The 20613-nt window shown below is 46.3% G+C and overlaps 2 protein-coding genes across 2 annotated transcripts in view; both read left to right on the top strand.

The window, feature by feature from the left end:
• SLC5A11 (solute carrier family 5 member 11) overlaps positions 1–6080 on the top strand; it is a 30871-nt gene extending 24791 nt beyond the window's left edge. The window contains exons 11-15 of the mRNA XM_063143160.1: positions 1103–1253; positions 1472–1640; positions 1787–2002; positions 2831–3005; positions 4887–6080. Of these exons, the coding sequence (XP_062999230.1) occupies positions 1103–1253; positions 1472–1640; positions 1787–2002; positions 2831–3005; positions 4887–5107 (932 nt within the window). The 3' untranslated portion in view covers positions 5108–6080. The remainder of the gene's footprint in view (positions 1–1102; positions 1254–1471; positions 1641–1786; positions 2003–2830; positions 3006–4886) is intronic.
• A 3981-nt stretch (positions 6081–10061) lies between these two features.
• TEX47 (testis expressed 47) lies at positions 10062–20374 on the top strand. The gene is made up of 7 exons (XM_063143418.1): positions 10062–10142; positions 13646–13715; positions 13994–14097; positions 14952–15016; positions 15141–15336; positions 19820–19979; positions 20367–20374. Exons 1-7 carry the CDS (start codon positions 10062–10064, stop codon positions 20372–20374), a joined length of 684 nt encoding a protein of 227 aa, XP_062999488.1.
• Positions 20375–20613: the final 239 nt, after the last annotated feature.

Below are 20613 nucleotides of genomic sequence, written 5' to 3'. Positions count from 1 at the left end.
GCCACTTATAGCCTTCGCCTCCAGGAGTTTATCCAACTCCCTTTTAAAGCCATCCAAATTAGTGGCCGTCACTACATCTTGTGGTAGTGAATCCCATAATTTAACTTGGAGAATGTGGATAGGGAGACATGTTTCTCCCTCTATCAAAAAATACTAGAACCCAATGGGATCATCCCATGAAGCTGATGGGTGGGAGATCCAGGACAAATAAGAGGAAGTACTTCTTCACACACTGCACATAGTTAAATTATGGGACTCGCTACCACCAATTTGGATGGCTTTAAAAGGGGGTTGGATAAATTCCTGGAGGCGAAGGCTTTCAATAGCTACGAGCCCTGATGGTTGTGTGCCGCCTCCAGTATTCGAGGCAGTGAGCCTGTGGCACCTTGTCCTGCTTTGTTTGTCCCTGGTCGACAGCTGGTTGGAACACTGTGTGAATAGAGTGCTGGCCTAGATGGACCCTTGGTCTGATCCAGCATAGACACTTCTTACGTTCTTAACTATGTGCTGTGTGAAGAAGTATTTCCTCTTATTTGTCCTGGATCTCCCACCAATCAGCTTCATGGGATGACCCCCTTGGGTTCTAGTATTTTGAGAGAGGGAGAAAAATGTCTCCCTATCCACCTTCTCCACACTAGGCATCATTTTGTACACCTCTATCATGTCTCCCCTTAGCCTCCTTTTTTCCAAGCTAAACAATCCCAGTTGATGCTCCAGCCCCTTAATCATTTTAGTTGCCCTTTTCTGCACTTTTTCCAGCTCTATAATACCTTTTTTTAGGTGTGGTGACGGTGACCAGAACTGTACACGGTATTCTAAGTGTGGTCGCACCACAGATTTGTATAATGGCAGTATGAAACTGGCAGTTTTATTCTCAATTCCTTTTCTTATAATGCCTAATTATCAGTAGTAGGAGATTAATGGTCCAGTGCCTCCCAGCCCACTCCCCAACCCCCAGAGCTGGGTTCAAGTTATGATATAGTAAATGGCATAGTCTTTGTGATCTTGAGTAAGAGGGTGGTAAATATTCTAGGTGGTTCGGGCTGTACCTTGTGACACACTCATATCAGCTCAATATTGCCCCCCCCCCTTTTGCTTCCAGGACTAAGAGGGCTCATGATGTCCGTGATGATTGCTGCACTGATGTCCTCTTTGACTTCCATCTTCAACAGCGCAAGCACCATTTTCACCATGGATCTCTGGCGGCATTTCAGGCCTCTTTCTTCTGAATGGGAGCTCATGATCGTTGGCAGGTAACACTTGACAAGTATGTGGCACACTACTAGCAAAAGATTCAGGAAATTCAGACAAATAGAAGACCAGCAGTAGTCAGGCAAATTACTGGCCAAGACATCCTGAGAATTATGCATTAGCAATCCAAACATTACGCTGATTGACTGACTCTCTCATCCATGAAAATTAATAGTTTCGAAAGGAAAAAGAAATAACCAGGCCTTTCTTGTTGACACAGGGTGTTTGTACTGCTCCTTGTAGTAATTTCCATTTTGTGGATCCCACTGGTGCAGGCAAGCCAAGGTGGCCAACTCTTCATTTACATCCAGACCATCAGTTCTTACCTGCAACCTCCTGTGGCTGTAGTTTTCATTCTGGGTTGCTTCTGGAGGCGAACAAATGAAAAGGTAACTCTGTGCTGCGTGTTCTTTTGGGCCTTCACATGATGGCTGTTATGCTAGAGGAGGTGGGTAGAGCAGATGGGGCATGCTACACCTAACTATGGCATAGATGGCTCTCCTTGTTCTAACCTGAGATGGTTCTTTTCTCCCAGGGTGCGTTTTGTGGTCTTTTGGTTGGAATGGTAATGGGCCTGATCCGTATGGTTCTGGATTTCATCTACCTGCAACCACAGTGTGGTGAGCCAGACAACCGGCCAGCTGTGGTGAAATACGTTCACTATCTCTACTTCTCCATGATCCTGGGATTGGTCACACTAGTCCTGGTGGTGGTTATCAGCCTCTTGACGGAGCCTCCTCCTGAAGAAATGGTGCGGAATTTCAAGTGGGCAATGCCACTTCTTGTTACTTAACCAATTTTTGGTGTCCTGATCTCAGGGCTGCTCAGAAACTTGGAGCAAAATTAGTCAGGAAGCCTTTGGCTCGAGAGTAACATCATATCACAGAGTAAGCACTTGAAACATGCTCACACCTACCTATTAGGCAATCTATTGCATGCATGCAAATTGTTCCATGTGCCTCCATTGCTCTGAGCAGCCCGTCTGGTGCTTCCAGGCAGACAAGCACATGCACACCCTAGCCTATGGTGTGACCTTGCCACATACCTCCTATCATTTGAAACAAGGCCAGGCCATTGTCCCGATCTGGCTCTAAGAACACAACTTGTGATTGTCGTCATTCACCATATGCAGGCTATAAGCTTCATTCCAAATAATAATGATGATGATGATGATGTATTTATTTATTTATTTCTTACCCACCTCTCCCTCTGGATCAAGGCGGGGAACAACATTAAATACAAGAAAGGAAAGGAGGTCAAATGGTTGTGTGAATAGGTCCTTATTTATTTCATTTGTTATATTTATACCCTGCTTTTCTATAAAAGATGGCCAAGGTGACTGACAACAATAAAGATACAATAGAAAACAACTAACCCACATGAGATAATAAGCCGTATCCCAACCCAGTGTCTTCAAAATGGGTTGGATGAAAACTCCCCAACTATAGAGTGGTCAATGGCATTCCTGTGTGAGTTGTTGATCAACATAGCTGGAGGGCACCAAGTTTTGGATGGCTGAATCACAATAAATTAAATTAAATAAAATAAATAAATTCAACCAACTCTTTTGTCCCAACAGATCAGCCGTCTTACGTGGTTCACGCGTAAGGATGTTCCAGTAGAGAAGGATGCTGCAACAAGCCCTGGCAGTCCCTCACCCATCCCTGCCAATGCAATCCATGAGGCTGACCCTCCTCCTGCAGCGCAGCTCGATATCAGTGAGGACTCTGGAAAAGTTTGCGACAATAATACACGTAAGTGAGCTGTTACTCCATCTGCAAAATCCTATAAAAATGCAAAACCTGTGCATTCTATGTAAGCCAATAATTTATGTCGGGGATGAATTTTGCATCGCCCCTTGCTTCATCATGCTGACAAATTTCAGGGAAGCTTATGAAACTCGATTTTGTGTGTGTAGTGATGGTGAAGTCATGTTTTTGTTATTTATTTTGCAACAAGGCATAGGAAGCTGGCTTATACGGAGCCAGGCCCTTAGTCCTTCTAGCCCAGGGTTGGCAGCAGCGGCTGTCCAGGCAGAATTCTTTCCTTGCTCTACCTGGAGATGCTGCTGGAGGTTGAACCTGGGACCTTCTGAATGCAAACCAGATTCCCATCTCATGGCAGTAGGAGGTGTTCCCTCGCAAATTAACCCGCCTACTCTGTTTGGCAGCAGGTCTCCCAGGTTCTCGCGTGTGGAGAGGTCCTTCCCACCTGTACCATCTGAGACCCTTTTAACAGATGCTGAGGACTGGATTTGTGACCTTCCACATGCAAAGCACACGCTCTGTCAACAAGCTACTGTTGCTGTCCACCAATATTAGAAAATTCCCACAGCTTGGGACTGATTTCTGCCCTCTTACTGCTGAGACCTCCTTAAAGAGAGGAGAGGCAACTTCAGTCTGTCTCACAGCGGCCCTTAAAGGTGATACTTGACAAGCATCTTTCCTAAAGATCTTCATGTGCAAAACAGACTCCTGTGAACTGTACAGTGCCCAGTAAAACCTTGATAGTGGTTGTAAAGTTCAAATGTTAGGCATAATAGGTCCAAGAAACTTTAGCAACGGTGATTACAGATTCTGGGGCTGGCAGTTTTTCTGCCATAATTATTCCAGAATGAAAGGTCGTTGTGTTTTGTATGCCATGATGAAATGCCAGAGGGACTCTCAAGTGTGGGGTTTCCCTGACCATGGAAGGATATCGGTGAGTTTCCCTCTTGAGAATCATAGAATCATAGAATCATAGAATAGCAGAGTTGGAAGGGGCCTACAAGGCCATTGAGTCCAACCCCCTGCTCAATGCAGGAATCCACCCTAAAGCATCCCTGACAGATGGTTGTCCAGCTGCCTCCTGAAGGCCTCTACTGTGGGAGAGCCCACAACCTCCCTAGGTAGCTGATTCCACCGTCGCACTGCTCTAACAGTCAGGAAGTTTTTCCTGATATCCAGCCGGAATCTGGCTTCCTTTAACTTGAGCCCGTTATTCCGTGTCTTGCACTCTGGGAGGATCGAGAAGAGATCCTGGCCCTCCTCTGTGTGACAACCTTTTAAGTATTTGAAGAGTGCTATCATGTCTCCCCTCAATCTTCTCTTCTCCAGGCTAAACATGCCCAGTTCTTTCAGTCTCTCTTCATAGGGCTTTGTTTCTAGACCTCTGATCATCCTGGTTGCCCTCTTCTGAACACGCTCCAGCTTGTCTGCATCCTTCTTGAATTGTGGAGCCCAGAACTGGACGCAATACTCTAGATGAGGCCTAACCAGGGCCGAATAGAGAGGAACCAGTACTTCACGTGATTTCGAAGCTATACTTCTATTAATGCAGCCCAAAATAGCATTTGCCTTTCTTGCAGCCATAGCGCACTGTTGGCTCATATTCAGCTTGTGATCTACAACAATTCCAAGATCTTTCTCGTTTGTAGTATTGCTGAGCCAAGTGTCCCCCATCTTGTAACTGTGCATTTGGTTTCTATTCCCTAAATGTAGAACTTGGCATTTATCCCTATTAAATTTCATTCTGTTGTTTTGATGCCAGGTTAGATTGCTAGCTGTGTGGTTTGGAAGTAAGGCTCTGTCCAGAGCCCAGGCAGAGTGTCTGCGTGAACAGGGTCATTGCCTCACTGCTGCCTGCCTCCTTTTCAGGTACCTTGCAGAGCAAGAAGGCCTCTAAACTAACGAGGTTGCTGTTGTGGATCTGTGGGATGGAAAGCAAAGGGAAGGACTCTACTGAGGCTGCTGTGGAGATCAAAGCAGAGGCTGCTGTGGCTTCACTGGCCGAAGCACCGCTGGTGAAACACATCCTCAATGTCAACTTGATATTGTGCATGAGCGCCGGTGTCTTCCTCTGGGCCTACTTTGCATAGCATCTCACTGTGCCAATTTAAGGGACGCTGTCAATGCTGTTCAGCCCCACACTTGAATTACACTAGAAATGACTAAGATGAATGATAACCCTAAATAATGATTTTGCACTATATATGATAGATTTCTTAAATTCTAAAGAAAAGAAAGGAATGTGAAGTACTTAAAGAATTCATCTGTGGTTGGATACGGAGCATATTCAACATAATCTGATCCCCAGCGGTTATTATGGGCAAAGGCTTGTGGAAGGTTTGCTTGGGAGAAAGTTCTTTTAGAACTAAACAACACACCTTTCTTTGGGTTCATACTTCCTCGCAGTCACGTGGTCCCAATGGCCAATATTGCGCTCTGCCTCACTTGTTGCTCTGCATCTTCCATATCATTATCCTCTGATTTTTGTGCCCGTGTGACGGGGATACTCTAGTTCCCCACAGCACGGGGGAAAGAACTGTGTTGGCAGGGGCTGCCATCCCCCTCACGACCGCTGCCACTGCCACCAGGGTAATCGCAGCACAATGTGGTGTAGTTCAGTACAGTGCGGTATAGTGGTTACAGTGTTGGACTGGGACTCGGTAGACCCAGGTTCAAGTCCCCGCTCAGCCATGAAGCTCCCTGGGTGACTTCGGGCCAGTCGCTGACTCTCAGCTTAACCTACATCACAGGGTTGTTGTGCAGATAAAATGAAGAGAAGAATTATGTACCCTGCCTCAAGGTCTTTGGAGGAAAAAGTGGAATATACATGTAACAAATCAATTATATCAGCTTGGTGTTCTCTGTGGTATGTTCGCTTCATAAATATCCTGTTTGTGGACATTCAGTTTGATAGTAAAGTGCCAAACTGGAGACATTCTTGAACAGGTAGACCTTGGAGGCACTGCAAATGTAAGTCAGTTTGGAATTTATTAGGCCAACCAAAAGGTCACAAAAATGTGCAAGCTTTCAAGATATCTCTTCATCAGACTAGTTTTTATTTATTATTTTATTTAGGGCATTTTTATCCTGCTCTTCAGCCAAAAAGCCCCCTGGGGCAGCTTACAAATCATTCGCAAGAGGAGGCAGTCCTGGCCCGCAGGCTTACAATCTAAAACGACACAAGGAAAAGGGAGGAGGGAGAAGTCAGTCCTTTCAGTGGGGCTGGTGGGATGGGCCTCTGCCCCTGCTCGTGGGGATGTTACAACAAGCACGGGGAGGAGAGGCACCCCCCCCCGCTAACTTGAGGGTGGGGTCATGGGGGGTCTGCATGATCACAAGATGGAATGGGGGAGGAATCTGCAGTCATTCAAATAAGGCTCTAAAAGGTCATACGGCAGTTACAGGTTGGACCAGGAGCTGACTCCCTGGAGCGAGAAAGGGGAAAATTTATGATCTCCTCATTTTTAAAGTATAAATCCAGCCATTATTCAGAAGTGTCTGGGCAAGAAAAGGAAACTTATCTCCCCGCCCCTGTTTAATCTGCCTGATGAAGACATCTGGAAAACTTGAAAACTTGCATGCTTGGGGGATGTTTTGGCTGGCCTAACAAAGATATTACACTAATGTAGACTTTGGATTTTATTTTTATGGCCAAGATTTGGTTTTTTGAAATTTAAGTAACAGTCATTACTTTCCTGAAAGAATTCGGTCAACTGCAGCGCTTTTTGGATAAGAAGCTGAGAACGGCCTTGCTGGATCAGGCCGAAGTCCATCTAGTTCAGTATTTTTTCCCTGCATTAGCCAGTAAGACGCAGGGCGTGACAGTGATGGCTTCTCCTCCCCCCCCCCCAGCCCACCCCCGTTGTTTGGTTCCAGCATCTGATATTCAGAGGAATTAGTGCTTCTGTACAGGGGGGCTCCATTTGGCTAATAGCTCCTAATAGACCTTTTTAAGCTAATAGTAGTGAATTCCACAAGTTAATAACACACACTGGTGCAGCGAGGCAATTTTAGACCCTGGACTTTGTGGTCTTATGCCAGCCCAGTCCCTTTAGATGCCCATATGTACCACTTCAATTGCAAAGCACATAACTAATGTCTCTCTCTCCCCAGCCCCGCTTTTCTGTGTTTTACAACTGCTTCTACACTGGATTTTTTATTTTTTGAAGGCCAACACCTTTGCTTTTTGAAATTCAAGTAACAGTCATGACTTTCCTGAAAGAATTCAGTCAATTGCAGCACTCTACATGTTAGAACAATAACAAAATTGTTTGCCACCCCACCATCCTCTGAGCACATGCTATTTTCTATTTTATACTCACTTAAATCATAGCACCATCACGACTATGGGAATAAAACAGAGTTTGCTTCTGCTGCCCTCATCACCTGCTGCTTCCAGGGTGGTCAGGCTGAGAGGCCTACCTTGTCCCCAAGATCGACCACTAATTACACATTGTGAGCAAATGTTGTCTACCCTGACCTTCCTGTAGTCCAGTGTGGCTGGCCCCAGGGTTTTCCAGGCCCCCTTGCTCAATGGACAAGGGCCTTAAATACACCTGGATGGGCCCCCTCCTCCCTGTTCATTACCATGGTCACCAGCTGCTCCCACTCCTCCTCCTCTTTCTCATCATTGCTACCCCTTGTTTACTTGATAGGCAGGGCACAGGGAGCAAGGAGGTGGTGGCATCGGCTCCTCCTCCTCCTCTCCACCACCACTGCCTGGCCCAGAGCAAGAGGCAGGTTGCAGTGGTGGAGAGGAGCCACTCTGTGCGTGTGTGTGTGTGTGTTGGGGGGGGGGGGCTTGTCAGTGGGTCCCTTGGTAGGTGCCCAACTATGCCTATCCTTGACGCTGGCCTCCTTCTGAATAGTACCTAGGATTGATTGGCTGGGACTGGAAGCCACGACAATTCATCGAGTTTGCAAATGCTTTACCGTTGTAGTATAGGCAGGCCTTAAGGCTCTCGTTTACTATGAGGTCAAAATATGACGTTCCTTTTCCTCTCTTCCAACATATTCAGATATGTTTGATGTACAGATGTATTTATAATGTTCTGTATATTTCAGTGTGCTAAAAATACTAGATGCTAATAAAACCTTTTTCTAAAAAAGTAAATGAATATTTAAAGTGAGAAGCTGGAACTTCAGCAGGATGCTAAACTACAACATAATGCAGAGGATGAAAAAGCAAAACGGCCTTTTCCGCGGTGCAGAGCGACCACGTAACCTCTCACAAAGTTCATGTGGGCTTAGTTATAAAGGAGAATGAGATAGTTGTTGAAAGGTACAGGGTGTTTGTGAGATCAGGAGGGGTTTTCATTCATTCATCCGGAGGATATGTTGACGGTGTCCCACTTACTGTACATAAAAATGCAAATAGTATTTTTAATGGAATATTTTGTGTAATGTTTTTTATAGTCCTTAAAAAGTATCAATAAGTGTGTTTTTATTTATTATTTTGAATGGAGTTTGGTGCCTGTGCAAAGATGCCTCTATTTGTCTGTGCTGCTACTTATTTTGTTTTGGTCAGTTTTCCTCACGATACAATAAGCAGTCTAATCCAATGATATGTTCACCAGCTTTGATGTGATGTGGAAAAGTTGCACATGGTCCACTGGGAAATTGTCCTGCATGAACCACACAGGAATCAATAGGGTTTATGCGCGTGGCCATTCTTTTCTCTGGGGCACATGCAGGAGATGGTCCTGGTTGAATATGCCAATAAATATGTAAACCTTGACTGTGTGATTCTTGAGCAGCACAATTCTCAACTCATTTCCCTAGAAACAGGCTCCATGGAATTCAATGGGGCTTACTTCGTAGTAGATGTGTTTAAGACTGCAGCCTTAATTGTACAAAAGATCTAGGTAACAGTGATTGGCAATAAATTTGTTTAGATAATTTGATGACTTCTGTGTGTCTTTCTGAGAAGGAGTGCTTCTACCTAAGAAATGTTCTAGCTAAATACCAACCACGTATTTTCCATAAAGGCTCGCAAACATGCCGCCCCCAAACAAAGATCGGGGTCAAATCCAACACATGGCTATTTTTCCCCCTGTTGTTTGCTCTTCTGTCCTAGTTTTCAATGAAAGAATTCACAGGTCCCAAGAATCTTCCATTTAACTGCATTTTCACTTTCTATAGAGGTTTGAAATATGTCCAATAGTTCATCAGCATAATACCTCAGATCCTACACTTCCATTATCTCAATCAGTGATAAATGGGGCTGTTTCAAAATTTCACCAACAGAATCCCGCCTGCCATTAACAGCTTTGCCCCTAATACCCTCCTTGATAACAATCACAGGATTTAATGGAGGGGCTGGCTTCACAGCCCCAGGTTGACTCTGCCACCCTCCAAAACCCGGCGGTTTTCGTCTTCCAGGGTGACATCGGATAATCCTGACGCCAAGGAGGGAGTGTGGGGTTTCCAGCATCCATCTGAGTTCCGAAGATGCCCTCTTCCTGGTGGAAGACAACCAATTGCTGGTCACCTTTCACACGGAAGAACCGTACGGACGTCGCCTCCATTGAAAAAGTTGGGGTAAATCCCTGACTACTTCAATGCGCAGCTTTGCGGGAAAGCCCCACAGTGGCTGTGAAACTGCAGCTGTGTTGTATAACGGAGACTTGTATTTTGCAGCAGTGTTGCTACATAAAAAAACGGTTTCTCAATACTTCTGACATATACACATTCCCATGCTCTAGCTAATTTCTTAGAGCATAGATGGATTTTTGGATGAACTCACCTACTGAGACTGAGGGACTCCTTTGAGCATCTGCTCTAAAGAAAGCAAGCCTCGATATATAGGTCACATTTTTTCACCACTTTGAGCAATGCGGAAAGACCTTCAGAAATATTGCAAATAGTAGCATACTTTATGTTTATATGTTTTCTTTCAGGCAGGGCAGCTTAAAAGAATAAATACACATATCTATAGAGCAGAGGCTGGCAACAGAGCTCAGTTCTCAGGGTAGGCCGTTTTTCTCTCGTGTCAGTTACCTCAGGCTATTCTGTTGGGTTCCGGAACAGAACATATTCAGCAAGATGTCCAACATGGTGACCAATGTGGTGGCAAGGAGCACCCTCCTTAGTGCGCTAGAAGAGAAGCGACGGCACCAGATGAAGGTGTGAGGGAGAATGGTTTGTGTGTATGGTGGTGTGAGATGTTTCTCCTCACTACAGGGCTCTCTTTCAGCTCACTGCCTCTTCACAGGCCTTCTCAAGCATCCTCCATTTTTTCAGGCCCCATGCTGTCCATTCACAGGAGCTATACTAGTGACCAGATACAAAAGAGGGCAGGGCTCCTGCAGCTTTAACTGTTGTGATGAAGAGGAAATTTCGCCAGGTTCTCCATATGTACAAATGATACCTGCTGAAATCCCCTTTTCTATCCAACTGTTGGAGATACAGGGGCCCAGTCCTCCTTTCCATCCGGTCACCCTGAATAACTCCCCACAAGTCTTCACTGCGCAACTTTTCTTTGGGTGCCCCCCCTGCCCCCGCCGCCAGCCTGCCCTTCACATTTCCACTAATTCACTATCACGTTCTTGTGCCTCCGGCCTCGCTTTGCCCCTCTCCTCCGTAGGCCACATCCTCGCCCCCCCACCCCACCCCCGGCAGCCTTTTCTCCCTTCGCAACGCCCCGCTGCTTGCAGGCTCCCCTCGCAGCCCTGCTTTGCACATGCCTTCCCTTCCCGTCCGAGGCTCTTCCCCCTCCTCTCCCTCCGCATGAAGCTCCTCACAGGCCTCTCCGTCTCCTCCTCGCCCCACGGTCCTTTGTTGTGGGGGGCTTTGTCTTGCTTTCAAGCCCTTCTCCATCATAGCTTGCTCTTACTTAGCACAAGAGTTGCCACCTGCCCATCATCTTTCTGGTCCGACCCAAAGTTTCATTGTTTTTCTGGCCAGCTGTAAAGGAAGGCGGGCAGGGGGAAAGCGCTGTGCCTTTGGCTACATGTTTTTAACCTTGTTCCCCTCATATGTTCCCCTCATATGGTCACTTTTCCCTTGTGTCCTTTAACAAAGGCTTTCGATCAGAGTAAAGAGACTCTGTACATGCTCAGAGACACTCAGACTGAGGTACCAGAAACCCCCACAGCATTTTTACTCCAGGGTTCCCCATTCCCACCCCCTTTCCTCTCAGGCTTGTGGAGTCAAGCCAACCCACGCTTCCCTGATTTCAGGCCTTTATGCCCTCACTCTGACCTGTGACATCCTCAGAGAGAGAGAGAGAGAGGAATCTCCTCAATTAAAAAAAAAGCACATGCACGAAGGCCTCAATTTTATGAATTTGCAAAACATTTATATCCTGCCTTTGGAGTGGTGGTGGCGGCGGCAGCTATTTGGGGTGTGTGGGCCGGATTGCTCCCCTGGACAGCCCTGTGGGCTGGGTGACATCGGATCAGGCCCTGCCCCCCTGACAACCTCGGGTCCCGGCCGAAGCACAGCTGGAGCAACTCTAGGGTGCCTCGGTCGGGGAGCCTGCCTCATCCCACGTGGGCTTTTTGACCCCACCCAGACAGAGGCATCAGCTGGAGGACTGCTGCACAATGCCTGGGAAAGGCGTTTTCCTGTGTGGAGAAGGCGATGGAGGGGCAGTCACTCTCCCCTCTGAAGTGGTGCTCCAGATTTTTGGACTTCAACCCCCAGCAGCCCCAGCCATTATGGCAATGGTCAAGAATGGAAGTTTAGTTAGAGAGACCACCAAAGAAGCTAAAAACATGTTATCCAGCTGTTTAGGGAGAGCTCAGGTGGTCCAGTGAGTAATTTTGCTCTGATCTGGAAAAACAAATAATTAAAGTTTGTAAAGCTCCTCCTCCTCCTCCTCCTCCGCCTTTTTTCCACTTGTAAGAAACCCCAGGTGGCTTACATGGTTCTCCTTCTCTCCATTTTATCCTCACAACAATCGCGTGTGGAAGGTTAGGCTGAAAGTCACCCAGTGAGGCTCATGGCAGAGAGGGGACTAGAGCCCAGATCTCCTGAGTCACAGTCCAACGCTCTAATCGCTATACCACAAGTGCTATAAAAGTGATAACTAATCGCTTCAGATTAACAACAGGCATTGGGTTATTTGAATGTGTGTTCAACAACTCATGCCGCCCAGCTTCATGACATGACTAACCATGGTAATCCTCTGCCAGGGGATAAATATTCAAAATGGCCACCTATGCGTGCCTTTAAATACACCATGGTGGGCTGCGACCATTGTGCAAAGTGCATGATTGTTCACCTCTCCAGTTCCAACCAACCAAATCGTCCTATTTCTCCCCTCAGCCAAGTGGTGGGAATGCTGATCATTCACAATCCCTTGTAGCCCTCCTGGCCACCTAGCATTTCAGCCAGTCAGATAACTTTGCTGTGGTTTGAGCCCAACCAGCTGCCTCTTATACATGCACCTTCCCCTCATAACTCAGCTATTACATTGCCATAGTACAATAAATGGGCTCCTTACCAACTTCTAGTCAAGCTCCTCTCTCTGCCCCGTACCCATTCCCACGGGCAAGCATGGCCAATAAAGAAAAGAGAGCTGCCCTGGCTGGATGTTTGTCCAATCACAGACAAAGGGTAGTTCCCCCTCCTTTAATGTTAACGGAGAATGACATTTGGAAGCCGGTTGGCTTTACTGCTATCACAGATGAATTTGCAAAGGGGCTCCCCAAGTGCGCAGCAGGGCTGTTCCGCTGGCCTGACTCGATATCCATGTTGAGCATGGACATTTGCAAGAGAGAAGCTTCTGCACAAAGACTTCCATGGGATCAGGAATCCTTTGCCACTGGGTTCCTGATCTGTGGAGATCTATGTACATAGGCTTCCATGCACCTATGCGCACGCAGACGTCAATGCTGAAACTGTGGACACTGGTGGTGGGGAACCCTTGTGACAGTGGTAGTACTGGCCCATGTACTTGTGGAGTGTGGAGTTCACGAGATGAATGCATAAAAGGGGCTACTAAAAACAAAGGGAAAGTCATGGGTATAATCATCGATAATAAAATATGAACTGCCTAATCAAATCACAAAGCACTGTCAGATAGATTGTCAGATAATAGACAGATGTTTTATTTACTTAATTTTTTTAACTAATAAATTCAGTTTATCAAATTGTATTATTTTCTTAAAAGCAAGCCTCTCCCCACAAGTTTATACTTCACTGTCCTTAGTTTATGTCTTCTCTTTTTCACTTTAAAAAGTTCCATTGCTTACAGAGATGCTGAGCTCATGCAGGCACGTCTGCCTTGAATGAGCAGCTAAGGTCTTCAAACATGACCACGTGGTCCCAATTGTTAGTAACATTTAGAAAAAAGCTATGAAGAAATGTCTCATTTTTTACAAAAGTGATGGGACTATAATGTGGCGCGTAAGTTCCACAAGTGAGGCAGATCATCCTCATACCTTAAAGACCATCTCTTCCACATGAGCTGACTACTTTGCTGAATTTTTGGAACCGCTGAATTTTGTAGACATTGAAAATAGACGTAGTTCAATGAATGAATGAATGAATGAATGAATGAATAGATTATTGTGCATCTCTACCACTCAAGGAGGTTTTGTTGGCCAGATTTAGTAAAGTGGTCCTGAAACGTGGACATACTGGCTGCTACTGACTGAAGGTTCTGGTGTTCTTCCACACAGAAATACCTGCTCCATCGGCTGTTCTTTGTTGCAATGTTGCGAGAAGAACGATGTCATGCAGAGATCACAGGTATTATAGCTTCTACTAGGACAGATTTACTCTCCCTCCCCCATAAATGCACCAAGGCAGCAGCCCCCTGAGCAAGCCCCATTGAGATGAATGGGAGATGCACAAGCCCTCCCATGGGTGCCCCTTAAGCTTGTTCAGTCAATGCTTCACAGAATCACAGAATAGTAGAGTTGGAAGGGTCCCATAAGGCCATCAAGTCCAACCCCCTGCTCATTGCAGGAATCCACCCTAAAGCAGGCTGACCTTTCCGTTACTCTTTTTCTTCCCACCTGCATAAGCTTACCATGAGCAACTTTTCCAGAAGATTTCAAAGTTCCATCTGGGAGAACCTGCTTCAGGTGTCCTTCTCATCTATTCTCAGTGCGTTCTCCATATTCTGGAGGTGGGTAAAGTAAATTACAGTAAATTACATCAGGTAAAGCTGAAAGATTCCTCTTTGTAGTTATTCAGGCTTATCTTATATTCCAACAAAATCCAGCCTGATGCAGCCCAAGCCTATATATATTTGTTTATTTATTACATTTCTATGCTGCTCAACTCCCAAATCTCTCTGGGCAGTTCTCAAAAAACAAAATCCTAAAGTACAACATAATAATACCTTAAAAAAATTAAAAGAGAATAAAACCTGAGAACCCCCCAACCCCCCCCCAGTATTAGGGAAAGCTCTAAAAACACAAAAAAAGCAATACTGAAGCTTGGGAAAAGAAAAAAGGTCTTCACCTGCTACCAAAAATTCCACCATGTAGGCACCAGGTGACCCTCTCTAGGTAGGGTATTCCATTGGGGAGGGGTGCCACCACTGAAAAAGCTAAGTCCCTCTTACTTTAATGGGACTTACTTTCAGATAAGTAGGCACAGGATCACAACCTTAGGGTGCAATCTTATGCATGTTTAGACACACACACAAAAGATCTATAACTCTCAGCATGCTCCATCCCGCATGGCTGGCTGGGACACGCTGGGAATTGTAGAATTTTTTTCTGTCCATGCTTAGGGTTGCACCCTGAGAATCTCAATGCTCTTTTGTCCTTACAAAATGATTTTATAAGCACATGGAATTAAAAAATACCTCTCAAAATAAAAACATCAAAACAAAAACCACAATCTCAGAATTCCTTAAGGCTGGGGCATGTTTTGCCCATCTACAGCTCCCTCAACTGCACGCAATTTGAGGCCACCAGAATGACTGGAAATATGATGCTGCTGTAATTCATGCCTTTTTCTTTCTCCTCACAGGCATCCAGTGGGACATTATACCACATCCTTATGGACTTGGCAGCCTTTGAAAGTCAAGGCCCAGTGTAAGCAATTCTCTTGTGACCCTGATTTGGTATGCAGTCATGATACTTAAGTTAGTGTTCCCAGTAAGTCTTGGTAGCACATAGGGGTGTGTGTGTGTGTTTATATTTTGTGTCTCTCCTACAGAGCTTTACTGCAGGATATTAAGATATTAGTGGTGTCTCACAACATCCCAACCAGGCTGTTCTCGCAGTGGTATGCTACAACAGTGGAGGTGCCAGTAACTCTCGAAGATGTTACACAGTCCCAGACTACAGAGGAAGTGATTACAGAGTGTCTTTCACTCATCCTCAAACTGGGAATATACCTTGCAACACTCAAGGTGAGGTGTTTGGAAGTAGGAAAACTGAACAGCCCTTTTCCTCAGAACATGCTCACTAAGAAAAGAAGGGTTCCTTCCAGCCAGGGATGCCAGCAAAACTTGGAATTAGGCGGGTTACTGGTAGAATCTATTATGCTTGCAACTTTAGTATTTCCATAATTCAGATCAAGATTGATGATGAGTTGATACCTATGTTCTGCACCTCTGCAGTCTGCACGAATAAGCACACAAACCCCAGCAATTCTGCACATGTCCTGATGGTGGCTGGTTTGACTCTTTACTTTCTGAAGGATATGTAAATATCTGGTGTGCAATGCTCATGCTGATGCTTCTGGAATGATGTCACTTTCACCCTTTCCCAGAACAATCCGTGTAAAAGTTTGGATTTGAAATGTATTGAATAGAATATTTTTCTTGTTTGGTAATGGAAAGTAAAGGATTAGCTTAGACCTGGATGCTGGTAGGTGGCACCGTGAGGGGATTCTGGAAATGGAATCCGAGGAGGAGTCTGGGAAGGGAACAGGGCAGCCCAGAGCGCTGGAGGGCAAGCGTGAGGAGACCTGGGCCTCAGCAGATGGAGAGGCGCCTCTTGCACAGCTCCTCCTCATGCCTCTCTCTCACGGCAGCCACTTGCACCCGCTCCAATGGCGCCCTACCAAAAACAGCCGGTCAGAAAGTGGAACAGAAGTTTCCTGCCTTGGGTGAGGCTCAGGGAAAGCAGACTGTAAGGCTGTGCTCACTGTCTGTTCTCGGTCGTGTCAGGACCTTCGATAGCATACTGCAAGACATGCTGGCTGGAATATTCTCCCACGAGGAGCTGTTGTCCCAGCAAAGGACCGCAGTCAATCGGTGCCTTCAGAAGGCTGGCAGAGCGTGGTGTTTCAGTGGCTTCCCACTTGCTGGAGTCTGACTGTGCTTCTTGACGGCCTGCTGTCTGTTTCAACAATCTCTTGTTCCAGCATGGCTCAGGGACAGGTGAAGCTGCAGGGCAGTCATCCTCACAGTTAATGATGGGAGAGCTACGTCCTCAGGCTGGGAAGGCATCGGAGGGGGTGCCCAGGACACCACCTGTGATCTGTCTGAATCCCAGTCCTCTTCAGGGTGATGCAGAGCCTCAGAGCCAGGGGGCACGACAACAACAGGGAGACACATGACATAATGACCATAGCGGAATGCCATACTGCAGTGCCCAAGGGGCACTTTGTTTATGCACATGCACAGCAGTACATATAGAAAGAGACGTCAAAAGAATGGAGAACCTGTCTGGGATTGGATGGAGGAATCTGTAACTTGATGAATAAATTACAATTTCTGTTGTGGTACATTCGCCCATTGCTAGTTCCAACAGTGAACCTCCTTGGTTTGGGGCAAGAAGCTAAACCTATATTTAGCAGGCCTCACCCACTCCAAGCCTTCTCCATGGGTAATTGTAATGTCTTTTAATTTGCAAAAATATGGTGAAATATGGTGAAAATATGCACTTATAAAATAGTTTTCTGTTGGAACTATTTCAGGTTATTTTTTAAAATGGTATATACTTTGGGCCAAACTAGATGAGGCACTAGTCACACAATTAGCAACTGGCTTTTTAAAAGTAAACTGCAGGCATGGACTCCCCAAACTGGCTCAAGACCCAGCCATCAGGGCAGCAGGGAGGACCTCAGGGGGCTCAAACCTTTCTGCCCCCTGCTACAGTCTCAGTCCAGATCAAGCTTTCTGTGCCTGCTTATTTGCATCTGAAAAAGACTTGCATCCTGTGGAGGCTTTTGAGGCAGTCTTGGGTGAGGTAGTCCTAGCTTCTATTTACAATGATGGATTAACATCCGCAGAAAAAGATGACATTGTTATAGTTTTTGCCTGAAAAATGAAGATGCTTTGATTGAACAGTTGTTTACATTGCGAAAACTAACAGATGCAGTTGTAGTTAATGCAATAAAAATGCCAAACTAAATTGAGGCTGCAGCCCTATACACAGTTATCTGGGAGTAAGCCTCATTGAACTGAATGGGACTTACTTCTGAGTAGACATGCATAGGATTGTGCTGAAAATAACTTCACACAATGTCTATTTCCAAGCAAGGATGAGTGCTGGGCAACAGGAGTTATGAGGAAGGAACAGATGAACTTTGTGGGGCAGAGAAACCCAACTCTGTTACTGCTGTAAGGATGGCCACAAATCCATCGGCTTCTTAGCCACTAACCAGGCAGCTACACAGATTGGCCTGAAATATTTAGGTGGTGACAGAGGAACACTTTGAAGGCGGAGGGGGGTTTGAATGGAGTTTCAGTGGTGTTTATAGTTTCACGAGAGTAACCGTTTTCATGTTCTTTGCATGAGATGATGTTTCATGTTAGTCTTCTGCTAGTCATAATGAAAAATCACTAATACTATTCAAACTTCATGTTGGCTCCTTAGCTCAGATTATTTATAATGTTCTTAGGTACACGCCACAATGTTTCATGCTTATATCCCAAAAGAGGGAGATCTTGGGATTGTGGTGGACAGCTCGATGAAAATGTCCACCCAGTGTGCGGCCACTGTAGAGAAGGCAAACTCCACGTTAGGCATTATAAGGAAAGGAATTGAGAATAAAACGGCCAGTTTCATACTGCCCTTATACAAATCTATGGTGCTTCCACACTTAGAATACTGTGTACAATTCTGGTCACCACACCTAAAGAAGGGTATTATATGGCTGGAAAAAGTGCAGAAAAGGGCAACTAAAACGATCAAGGGGCTGGAGCATCTCCCCTACGAGGGAAAGTGACAACAGCTGGGATTGTTTAGCTTGGGAAAAAAGGAGGGTAAGACAAGACATGATAGAGGTGTACAAAATTAAACATGATGTGGGCAATGTGGATAGGGAGACATTTTTCTCCTTCTCCTACAATACTAGAACTCAGGGTCAGACTATGAAGCTGATTCATGGGAGGTTCGGGACAGAAACATTAGTGGGAGGTTCAGGACTTCATCACACAGCGCATAGTTAAGTTATGGAACTCACTACCACAAGATGTAATGGTGGCCACCAATTTGGATGGCTTTAAAAGGGGGTTGGATAAATTCCTGGAGGAGGTGAAGGCTATCAATGGCTACTAGCCCTGATGGTTGTGTGCTGCCTCCGGTGTTCCAGTAAGCAGTTCGAGGCAGCTGCTGGGGAACATGGGATGGGAGGGTGCTGTTGCACCATGTCCTGCTTTGTTGGTCGCTGGCTGACGGCTAGTTGGCCCCTGTGTGGACAGAATGCTGGCAACATTCCTGAGGGAAAAAGGGACAGGAAAACAGGAGAGGCCCTGGGGAATCTTTCTGGGGAGTATCTCTTGCAGCACCTTCACAGCTCTCTTGGGATCCTTGGGCTGCACTTGCTGCTCTTGGGTGCCACCGTGTGGCCACTGCACACTGATGAGCCAGAGCCGGAGCGCTGGCCCACAAACGGTGACCGAGGAAAAGGATTGCTTTGCTTGTAGTCCGCACAATAGTCAAACTGGCATTCGTCTGTGGCGAGGCACTGCGGAACGCCGTGGGGTATGGACAAGTGTCGCCAAGGATAGGTCACTGTGTCCAAGCAGCCACCTTGGCTTGCCACCAACCAGAAGGTGGGAAGGTGAAGGAGGATGCATATAGCCAAGCAGCAGTGTTTCGGCCTGGGCGGCTGTCCCGTTCTGTGGGGGAACGGGGGAGACACCAAGGCCTGGAGAGGCAGTCCGCCTCTCCTCAGCAGCCCTCCTCTTTTCCTCAGGTTTTGGGGTCAGGGCATGTCCAGTGCCCCCTCTGGAAAGGGTGCCTCCCGCCTGCAAATGGAATAAGCTGAATGGCATCCCAACGGCTCAGATACAAGCCATGGCAGAAGCCTGCTAGTCTGCCTGGTGCCCAAGCAAGGCTGGCCTGGGAGCTGAGGGGAAGCGTTTCCCTTGGGTGCCATACCTGCTGAAGGCCCCACGCGGCGGCCAAGGACAGGAGGTTCTTACGAAAGTCAAATCCGCCCCATCCCAGAACCACTGGAGGATGCTAGGCTCGGCGACCCTCCCCTGCCCACAGTCACCCCATAGATTTGCAGTAAGGAGAGAGGAAGCAGGGACGGTCTCCCCCTCGCCCCCTCCTTGGTCTTATGGCTCTGGTCTTCATTCTTTCGTCCTCTGTGGCTAGGAAGGCGATACAAGGGACCCAGGCTCTAGAACGCCTTCTCCTGGGAGGCTCACCGAGTCCCCTTGCTCCTTGCTATGTGCTGACCTTTAAAAAATGTCTTCGTGGAGGCTTGGGCGGGCGGGCTTCAGCCTTAACTATTGCTGCTAGCGTGTCTTTATTTCTTTGTTGCTTCCTGTTGGCCTTTTACTGCATTTTAGAATATCCTGCTGTTTTTGGTATTGCTTTTTTAGATGTGGTAAGGTGTATTAAAATAAATGCATAAATAAATCACCACAGAATGAAAACTAACTGATGTCATATTCTTCTCTTACTGTCTTTGCTTCCCTTGACCTCAAGGTGGGCAATAAAGGCCTGAGCGATTGCCTCCACACGGCTGTGCCTGAACTTCTGATCCCAGCAGAAACCATTGGGTATTTGTGCAGGGCGAAAGAATGTTTGAGTCCAGGAGAATTTCTGAAGATGTACAACAGTCCTTTGCAGCCTAACATGGATTCAGGTACCCAATCCCTCCTGGGAAGGCACCATATCCAGAATATGAGCAAAGTGTGTGTGTGTGCGTGCGTGTTTGTGTGTGTGTGTGTGTGTGTGCATTCACACAGAGTCAGGCTTCTGGTGGGAAGGCCACCTCTACTTTCTAGATTGATAAATAAAAGCTATTTAAAACATTGGTGGTATGGAACCCATATAGGACCATGGTCAACTCTGGCTCTTAGGTGTTTTGAGAATACGTTGTTCTGAAAAAGTTATTTTCCCTCTTGCACAAAAATGTAAAAGAGGAACAGCTGGTCACTCCCATCTTTTCCCAGCAAAAGCTGATAGTTATATATTAAAATATGTTTTACATGACAAAAGTCACCTGCTTGTGTTGGTAATTCTTAAACAGAAATGTAGGACTGGGAGAAATATTTGTTTTTCCTTCATGGCTTAACGTTGTCAGCAGCCAACCCTGTACAAGCCTGACTGAATGGTTCAAATGCCGACATGCCAAGGCATCCAGGAGCCACAGATTTCCCCAGGTTTGTAGAGGCCGTAGCTCATGTTCTCAAAGATGGGAAGAATGCAGAGAGGTCACATGTTTGACTACAACACCTCTTTCCTTGCAGATATTTCACTCAAGCACTATTTATTTT

This window comes from Elgaria multicarinata, chromosome 17 (genome assembly GCF_023053635.1).
Source record: "Elgaria multicarinata webbii isolate HBS135686 ecotype San Diego chromosome 17, rElgMul1.1.pri, whole genome shotgun sequence".
NCBI lineage: Eukaryota > Metazoa > Chordata > Lepidosauria > Squamata > Anguidae > Elgaria > Elgaria multicarinata.
Note: the sequence above shows the minus strand (reverse complement) of the source record. Positions and strands in the feature narration are given on the sequence as shown.

What these genes read in the sequence shown, in the direction of transcription:
- TEX47 (XM_063143418.1), top strand. Translation starts at nt 10,062, where the DNA reads ATGTCCAACATGGTGACCAATGTGGTGGCAAGGAGCACCCTCCTTAGT. An exon ending in AGCGACGGCACCAGATGAAG is followed by an intron (nt 10,143 to 13,645) that starts GTGTGAGGGAGA and finishes TCTTCCACACAG; the next exon opens with AAATACCTGCTCCATCGGCT. An exon ending in GCGTTCTCCATATTCTGGAG is followed by an intron (nt 14,098 to 14,951) that starts GTGGGTAAAGTA and finishes TTCTCCTCACAG; the next exon opens with GCATCCAGTGGGACATTATA.